The following is a 9,678-nucleotide window of genomic DNA, read 5'->3' as shown; positions in this document are numbered from 1 at the left end:
CGAGAGGTGGGAGACGAGAGCAGTGGGCGACGATGGTGGAGACGGAAGACAAATGGGGAATTTGTGCGAGAAGAAGTAGCGTGGAAGAGGAGCCCGRATTTGGATTTCAAAATCCAGCCCATTTACAATGGATTTCAAAATCCCTTGTTTACGGGATTTTAAAAACTACACTGGATTTAAAATCCAGCCCATTTAGCAAACCAAACAAGGGAAGGGAATGGATTTCAAATCCAAATCCCTCCAAATCCCTCCAAATCCCTCAAACCAAACGCACCCTTAGTCTCACATGATCCCAAGTCTCTCTCTCTCTCTCTCGCTATATATATATATATATATATAGGGTTGGGTTTCCGTGACACAAAGTTGTTTCATGAGACACGTGAAACAACATTTTTACACTTGAAATTTTACAACAAAATGTGGTGAAGTTAAAAAAAACTGAACATTCACAGCAAAAACACTATGAAGGTTACCTTCACAGTGTTTTACTGTGAAGTTTCAAGTGTAAAAATTATGTCTCACGTATCTCACGAAAACAATCTTGTCTCACATGATCCCAAATATATATATATATATATATATAGAGAGAGAGAGAGAGAGATAGAGGGCCAGATTCAGTGGAAAACTGTAAAAAAATGAAAAACTAAGAAACACCCTAGTAACCTTTCATCTGGACCGTATGTACATGTGCATACAAACAATTTATAAAACAATTTGTTCAGTATGCACATATGCTTAACATGTATAGATACATAAAAATCAAGAAACAACTTTATAATACCCTTGGGGTATTTGATTTTATAAAGTTTGAAACTTTAAGAGGTTTGTGTATTAATTACGTGGTTATTTTTGAGGGTTTATCTTGAAAGTAATCGGCGGAGTTATGACTCATCACCTCTATTACTTTCCTATCTTGCTTTCATTCCACTCGAAGTATCTTCAAATGGTTATTCAAAGTGTTTGGATGGGAACTCAAGATTTTCTTATCAACTTTTGATTTCCATCTTTGTGATCACGTGATCTTTCATAATTCGAATAGATGGAAATTTGTATGTTAATTTATTTAAACCCAAGTTATGGTTTCTTTGAAAGTTTTATACATTTAAAAGATGGGTCATGAGATTGGATTGATTTCTCAAAATGTTGGTTAGTAATAGTTTTCGGTTCAAAAGGATTTTATCTATGGATTGGTGATCAAAATGGAAGAGAATCAATGATGGTAAATCTTTAGTAGGATTTACATTTGATAAGTTTATGGTTGAAATGCTTCCTATGTGTTCAAATATGAGTTTTTGCAAGGATTTAAGTTTGGAAATGGTTTTGGTTTGGATTTGGGTTGTTCAGGGGAGAAGTAGACCTGGAAGTCGCATTCAGTGAAAAATGCGACTTTGGTAGCATTAAACCCGCATTCTCCTCTGTTTTGGGTTTTTTGAATTTTTTTCCTGAGTGGTTTTGGGGTCTTTCAGAATATCATTTGGGGCTTAATAGGTTTGTTAAAGTAGAGAATTGATTTTAATTGCTCAGGTTGTAATCCGTGCTTAATTGAGTCAAAATCACACTACTAAAAAATCGGGTTTTTCCGACGGCAAAATCCGTCGGAAATCCGTCGGAAAAACAACTTTCCGACGGATTTCCGATTGATTTTGCCGTCGGAAAAACCCCCGCCGCTAAATGCCTTTTCCGACGGAATTTCCGACGGATTTGTATTTTCCGACGGATATGTCCGCCGGAAATCCGTCGGAAAATTTTATAATATGTTAGTAATTATCCGGGTTAATTAGAAGTAATTTAAAATGGGATTAGATTTACCGACGGAATTTCCGTCGGAAATCCGTYGGTAAACTTTTTTTATTTTCTTCAAAAATATTAACCAGCTTTTATTTAAAAATAAAAAATAGCATTTTTTCCGACGGATTTCCGACGGAAATTCCGTCGGTAATAATATTTTATTTTTTTTCCTAATTTATAATATGAAAATATTTTTATTTTTAATTGACGGAAAATATTTACCGACGGATTTTTYCGTCGGAAATCCGTCGGAAAATCCGTCGGAAATTTTTTAAATAAAACTTAAATCTACTTATTTACCGACGGATTTTCCGCCAAAAATCCGTCGGAAATTTAGCTGGTACAGGAAAAAAAAACAAAAAAACCAAAATATAAAATCCTAAAATATAAATATCCTGTAATTAAATACAAATATACAAATATACAATACACAAATATGTCATAAATACCTAATATGATTATCCGAAAGCAACTCATTTTACAAACATCTATATGCTCTTATTTTCTGTCTGGATTTGAGCTCAATGAACCATTGAAACATTCTAATTTTTATTTTACTTCACCAGCCTACAACACCATTGAAGCACTGTGAGTGGCTCAACAAGTTCTTAATTGAAGTTTGGCCCAATTTCATTAGTCCAAAGCTTTCTTTAAAATTCTCATCCATTATTGAAGTGACTACCACTTTCTTATAGCACCCTTCAATTCTCTGTTTCTTYTCATCATTTCTTTCTTCTCTTTTACCATTCTACAACCAATYAAGAACCAACAAACTTGTCAAAACACATTCAAACACATTCAACTAATACATCTTTTTATCAAGATAAGGAATTACCAGCGCTTTCTGAAATAACAAGAAATATGTCCAATCTCCATCATGAAAGACCACAATGTACACATTTTTTTCATGCTATAGACCGTATGGCTAACAAACCTTGCATATAGCTAAAAATGAGTGATATTTGCTAAATCTTAAATACATTCATACATCATACCAACTATGTACATTCAGAGCACTTTATGCAGGCTTTTCTAAGTGATGAGAAGTAATAGAAATGAAGAAAAAAAATCCTTGACTGAATTTATTGAACTAAAATCAAATCCTACATTGATCAAAGACGGACACTAATAAATCTACACTTAGTTGGTGCTACTAAGGTATAGCTTATCTGATGATCATTCAACATGAAATATTCAAACGGGATCTTAATTGCTAAGCAATTTGACACAACAACCAAATGCCTACCTTGCTGGTAGATCATATGCATTGGTAACTTTCGYCATTCCTGTTCTGYAGCCACCCTGTGAAAGTCAAAGGTTATATCAGATTAGTTTGCATTCTTTTACGTCTTCTTCTGATACTTGTAAAGTCTATAGACACATGTTATACAAAAACATGTCCTTTCTATTACATAAAAAAGTATTAAGTGCAAGGTAAGTTACCAGTGTTGCACATTCTTCTGCAAGACCAGGCCCTGCCGCAGCATGCAGACCAGGGCTGCAGTGCGCTTCATCCATGTTCTGGTAAAGGAAACTCAGTAATGAACATCTTATGAAAAGCTATACAACATTACAGTTAGATTTTGCACAGCCTAATGTGAACAATGATCAATGCCATGGATAAGAACAAAATGGCTATTTATAACTCGTTTACTTCTAGAAATATAAAAATAAAACATTTTTAAATATTTCCGACGGATTTCCGACGGAATTTTTTTTTTTTTTAAAAATTAAAATTCCGTCGGAAATCCGTCGGAAATTTTAAAAAATGTGTTTTTTATTTTATTTTTCCTTAACTCTAATTTAAAAAGAAATATAAAAATAAAACATTTTTAAATATTTCCGATGGATTTCCGACGGAATTTTTTTTTAAAAAAAAATTAAAATTCCGTCGGAAATCCGTCGGAAATTGTTTTTAATTAACTCTAATTAGTTGATTTAAATAAATTAGACAAATTTTGCGACGGATTTCCGACGGATTTGTGACGGTTTAGAATAAGTAAAAAAATCCGTCACAAATCCGTTGAAAAACCGTTTTAAATAATTTTAATTTTTTTCCGATAAATTCAGTGGGGGATTTGTGGGGGATTTTTGGCGGATATGGATAAAAGTTGACTTTTTTTGACTTTTTTGGTATCCGTCGGAAATCCGTCGGTAATCCGTCGGTAATATTTCCGACGGAATTTCCGCCAGAAAAATCCGTCGGTGATGCCCTTTTTTTTAGTAGTGTGTTCGGTTTTGGATTCGGGTTCAGTTTCGATCTTTTGTATTTGTTAAAGTTTAAATCTTCATTTATCATGGTCGAGGTGAGTTTTCTTATAGCACATGTGAGTTTTCTTGTAACCATTTTTCGAACTGAAATGCATATATTATTAAATTATTTTGATATTATGCCGATTTCGTATGGTTGGATTATTACCGTTAACTGTAATATGGTGTTTAAATACATGTTGGAAATTAACACATGTGACATCTATCATGAACTTTTGAACGGAAATGAATATTCTGTTAAATGATTTCCTTATGGAAGGATGTGTTATTTGATATGGTTACATAGTTATGGTATAAAGTGTTACAATATCGTTATAACTAACAGTGGTGGTGTTGAGCCAGTTGGACCAACGAATGTGCAACATAGAGGTGTATGTGGGGGTGGTATTGAGCTAGTTGGGCCAACGAATGTGCAACATAGAGGTGTATGTGGGGGTGGTATTGAGCTAGTTGGGCCAACAAGTGTGTAACAGAGAGGTGTATGTGGTGGTGGTGTTGAGTCAGTTGGGCCAACTAGTGTGTAACTGGTATTGAGCCAATTAGGCCAACGAGTGTGTAACTAATAGGTATATGTAGTGGTGGTGTTGAGCCAGTTGGGCCAACATGTATTTGGTAGAGATGTTGAACCATATTAATCTTATTATGGTTGAATATATTTGAAAAGTTTATCACATGTTGAATATTTTGAAAGGGTTATATGAAATGGTTTTGTAGAATGTTGCATTGACAGAGATTTCCTCACTAAACCGTATGGTATATCCCTCATTTTGTTTTAAAAATATGCATTTTCCGGGCAACAACTTTTAGAAGGTAAAGGGAAAAATGTGAGAAGATTTTAATTGCGGTTTCATATGTGAAGCATGTCGATGTGTTTTTAGTCTACTTTTGATCTTTATATTATGATGTTATATCTTTGGATATGATGATATTGTTAGCAAATTTTGTAGTAGACTCAGGCAAATGTATAATTTGTAGTTTATGACCCAATGTGTATCCTCAATGTGGTTATTTGTATAAATTCAATGTTTATTTGTTATATGAAAATGCGGTTTGTTACAGTTAGTATCAGAGCATGAGTTTAAGAGATTTAAGAATTCAGATTTATAGCTAGACTTAAACTAGGTGGCTTCATCTTAAAAGTAAGATGTCCCAATTGTGTTTAGAACCCGTGGTTGTGAAATATAATGGGTGGAAAGAATGACATGCAGGTAAATTTAAATTAAATTTGACCAATGTATTTGTGAATTTAAAGGTGCATGTTTGCACTTAAATACCTTATTATATTTGTGATTGTGATTAAAGTGTATTTATTATGTGAGTTAATTTTGGCAAGTTACTGTCATCATTCATTAAGGTTTACTTCCTTTATGTTTTTTGGTTTTGTTGTAAATTATTTAAAAGAGCTCAATCAAAAAGTCAATTAGCAAGTGATGGACTCAATGATTGAAATATCTTAGTCATACATTATCGTTATGTGAAAATAATTCTGAACTTTGGATTAATTTAAAAGCATGGTCTAAGTTAAAAATGAGGTTGGATAAGAATCAAATAATTGACAAGACTTGCAAGAGTTAATCAAGAAAGATACCACTCATTGAAAACAAATTTTGATTCGAATAATTGTTGTTGTGAAATGTTTGGTAGAATATAATTTGGCTTTTTGTGGACAAATAAAAAACTTTAAGTCAAATGGTAACCTTTTAGGCATTTTTCAAATGAATAGTGAGTTTGACTCTGTCATGCAACACCATTTTCATTTAATTTAAGAAAAAAGAAACTCATTATCATTATCTTCGTTATAAAATTCAGAATGAGTTGATTGAAATGTTGGCATTCAATGTGAAAAGTGCAATTATTGCAAACATCAAGGAGTCAAAAGTATTTCTCAATCATTCTTGATTGCACTCTTGATACAAGTCATACAGAACATATGACTCTGATTATAAGATGTGTAGATGTATCAAGTGTTCCTATCAAAGTAGAAGACTTCTTGTTGGAGTTTTTTTTTGTAGTAGAATATAAGTCTGGTAAGGGTCTTTTTGATGTGCTACAAGATGTTTTGAAAACCTTATTAATTATGTACGAGGACAAGGGTATGATAATGTGACTAATAAGAACGGAAAACATTAAGGTGTTCAAAAAAAGGTTATTAGATATAAACCTTAGAGCCTTTTATATACCATGTGGATGTCATTGTCTTAATTTAGTTTTTTGTGATATGACAAACTCTTGTCATAAAGCAAATTTTTTTTTTGGGTACATATCAAACAATTTATGTTGTATTCTCTAATTTTACAAAGCGTTGGAGTTTTTTACTTGAACATCTTGATGATTTGGCTTGAAGTCTTCATGTGCTGCTACTCACTGGAAAACCAGGTTGAAAGTGTTACAGCAATAAAAACTCAACTAAGTTAAATAAAAAATTGTTTAGGTAAAATTAGTCAATGTATATGAAGATGGAAAAGTGTGTAGAGATGTTGAATCTTTGATAAATGGTGAGCTTTCAAGTTTTGAATTTATTTTAAGTTTGGTTATTTGGCATATAAGATCTATATATAATCAATTTGGTTAGTAAAAAAGTTACAGTTAAAAGACATGCTTTTAGATATTGCGGTAAAAAAAAAACTTGGAAGTATTAGTTGTTTATTTTGAAAAGTACACAAACAATGGGTTTGATTTAGCTATCACTGAAGCTAAAGAAATTGTAGCAAACATTGGAGTTGAACCCGAATTTCCTATAAAACATTATGTTTGTAAAACAAAACCAATTTGATGAGATCCCAAATAGTGAAAGAGAATAACAATCTGTCCAAGAATCATTTAGAACGGATTACTTTCTAGTTTAATTAGTCGATATGACACTTTTTCAGTTAAGAATTAGATTTGAACAGATGAAACATTTGAGTCTATGTTTGGGTTCTTGTTTGATGCATCAAAGTTGGTTACATTGAAAGTTGACGAATTAAAGAAATGTTGTTTGAATCTTGAGGTTGCTTTGACACGTGGTGATGATATTGATATTGATGGGAAATATCTTTAATATGGAGTTATAGATTTTGCAGGGCATGATACAATATGAATCATACGGGGAAGAAAGCCTTGGACGTCTATTCAAGTTATGGAGTTTGTGTAGAAGGTGGATATGTTCCCACAAGATTTTGTTAACTATATCAGTCACATTACTACAACAAAATTGGGTTTATAGGACACCCCTAATCTCTAAGCGTCTCAATAGACCATTTTATAAGCCTTAATTTATAGGACCAAAATATAAAGAGTCATATCTAAATGTGTTGTAATAAGTTTATATGACGCTTTTGGGCGTCTTAACAAGTTTTTTAGGACATTTTTAATACAAAGTGTCGCATTAGCAACTTTATAGGACACTTTTGAGAAAATGTCCTATAAACTCAATTTTTTATAGCACATTTGTTTTTATAGGATAGTTTTTCAAAGTGTCCTATAATGTTGATAATGAGATGTTTTATATTAAAAGTGTCCTAAAAAATTATTACGACGTCAAAAAATGTCATATAAACTAATTACAACACCTTTAGATATGACACATTATTTTTTTGGTCCTATAAACTAAGTCCTATAAAGAAGCATATTAGGACATTTAGAATTTGAGAGTGTCCTATAAACCCGATTTTGTTGTAGTGCATACAGTAGCATCAACCGAAAGAAGTTTTTCAAAATTAAAGCTACTGAAGTCACATTTCTGGACTACCCTGAGTCAAGATAGGCTTAACGTGTTAGTAATTTTAAGAATCGAAAGTAAGTTTTTAGTAAAAGCTGACTATGATAGATTACTTGAAAATTTTGTTTCACGAAGACACCATTTTAGGTTATCTTATCTTTGTTTTGTTGTTTGGAGTTTTGGTTTATGTCCCACTGTCATAATTTTTTTTTTCCAATAATAATCGGCGTGAGGATGAGCCGCCTAGCTTGACCAGGTTTCAAACCCCTTAAAATTTTGTGTGTTCTTGGTTCATTGGAGTATGGACATTTTTTTGGCTCTTGCCCACGACATCCAAAACCGTTGAACCGACCCTGATGACACACAAAATGAATAATCTTTATTTATTAAAGAGAAACTGAAACCGAAACTGAATAAAGATAACAAACTAAATCATAAAATTACATTACAACTATGTACCATTCATGGGCACCTTCGATTTCGACGACTACCCGGACCTCCGTAAAAGAACACGGGTTCGGGGACACCTGATTTCAAGAGATACGCGTCATAACAGTCCCACTCATCAGAGCTAACAAAAAGCGTTTCTGGTTGCTTTAACTCATGCGAATTCTCTTCGATCAACATCCCCGTCATCGTCCCTGATGTACGAAATATGAAATCGGAAAACCTCCCACTGCCCATGCCTGTTGATGTGTGGGGATGGGTTCCAACCTTGGGGCTATACACTTCACCTCCCCATTGAACCAAGTTTGCTTGATGTCTCAGTATCACAAAAATCTCACCAGGCCAATACCCCACTTCCTTAGCGTTGTATTTCAACCACCAGTTAAGTGTCCATGGATCCTACATACATATATACAAGAATCCAACCAACAACGATTAAAGTCCAAAAGATTTCTTGGATGACAATGAGAAATGATGTCTTACAAACCTTGGAGATTTGAATTGTGATTTCAGATCCATAATGTGAACTAATATCCCCGCCAAGAACGATCTCATGCGACGTTTGAACGAATCCAGGACAAGTGAGATCGAAACAGCCTGTGTTTTGCATACCATCAACCTGTGCAATTAACATGGACACAAGTTTTATATAACATACGATATGAACACGAATAATTCAATGTAATCAGTGTTTAACGACTTAATTACCGTCCAATATGCGAATAAGCGCGTTTTATTATCACGGTAAAGACTCGGGTTTACCTAAAATCATATAAACAAGTTATCATCTGAAAAACCCTAATTAAGACATCAAGGTGATGAATGTATAGTAATACTAACTGCCCATCCAGCTTGTGCTGTGTCGAAGGTAAGCATGGGGCCATTCCTGAGCATAACTTGAGAACTACTCCAGTCATAGATGGATTCCACGTATGGGTTCCATACTTTGATGTTTGCTTTAGCTCCTGAGTAACTGAATCCTTCAGTTAGCACAACTGAGTACTGTATATAGATACAGGTTAGGGTTAATGGATGCATATATGTATGTATATATGAAATGTAGAATTGAGAAGGTGGATGGGAAATGTACGTACCGAGTGTTTAGGGTTGATTATGATCTTAGTGTTGGATGGATGATTCATGTTTGATGGTCTTCGTATTGGGATTGTTCCATTGGGACAGCTTCCGTACTGTTGCCATACTTGTAAGCGTACCTTGGGGGAATTGGAGTCTTGCAATGTGCTGCTTCCATCGCTCCGTGATTGAAGATGACTGGATTTCATCTGATGCATAGAGATATGGATGTATGTATTTATATTTCTAGTCAATCCTTGTTGTAAATTCAATAATCATCTCTCTTTCACTCTCTCTCTTATATATACACTATATATATATATATATATATATATATATATATATATATATATATATAGGGAAGGGTTCAAACGAGAACCCCTGTGATTTACGAGAAT

General features: G+C 33.5%; 1 protein-coding gene across 1 annotated transcript in view; it reads right to left on the bottom strand.

The window, feature by feature from the left end:
* Positions 1 to 2,466: 2,466 nt before the first annotated feature.
* LOC112516246 overlaps positions 2,467 to 9,678 on the bottom strand; it is an 11,186-nt gene continuing 3,974 nt past the window's right edge. Inside the window, exons 3-11 of the mRNA XM_025123263.1 lie at positions 9,301 to 9,489; positions 9,047 to 9,208; positions 8,915 to 8,968; positions 8,694 to 8,825; positions 8,232 to 8,605; positions 7,727 to 7,790; positions 3,232 to 3,309; positions 3,035 to 3,090; positions 2,467 to 2,536 (exon numbers count right to left, since the gene is read on the bottom strand). Coding sequence (XP_024979031.1) covers positions 2,467 to 2,536; positions 3,035 to 3,090; positions 3,232 to 3,309; positions 7,727 to 7,790; positions 8,232 to 8,605; positions 8,694 to 8,825; positions 8,915 to 8,968; positions 9,047 to 9,208; positions 9,301 to 9,489 — 1,179 coding nt within the window. The remainder of the gene's footprint in view (positions 2,537 to 3,034; positions 3,091 to 3,231; positions 3,310 to 7,726; positions 7,791 to 8,231; positions 8,606 to 8,693; positions 8,826 to 8,914; positions 8,969 to 9,046; positions 9,209 to 9,300; positions 9,490 to 9,678) is intronic.

The sequence above is a fragment of the Cynara cardunculus genome (assembly GCF_001531365.2).
Source record: "Cynara cardunculus var. scolymus isolate 2C chromosome LG 8, CcrdV1, whole genome shotgun sequence".
NCBI lineage: Eukaryota > Viridiplantae > Streptophyta > Magnoliopsida > Asterales > Asteraceae > Cynara > Cynara cardunculus.
The sequence above is the reverse complement of the archived record's forward strand: the minus strand, read 5'-3'. Positions and strand labels throughout refer to the sequence as shown.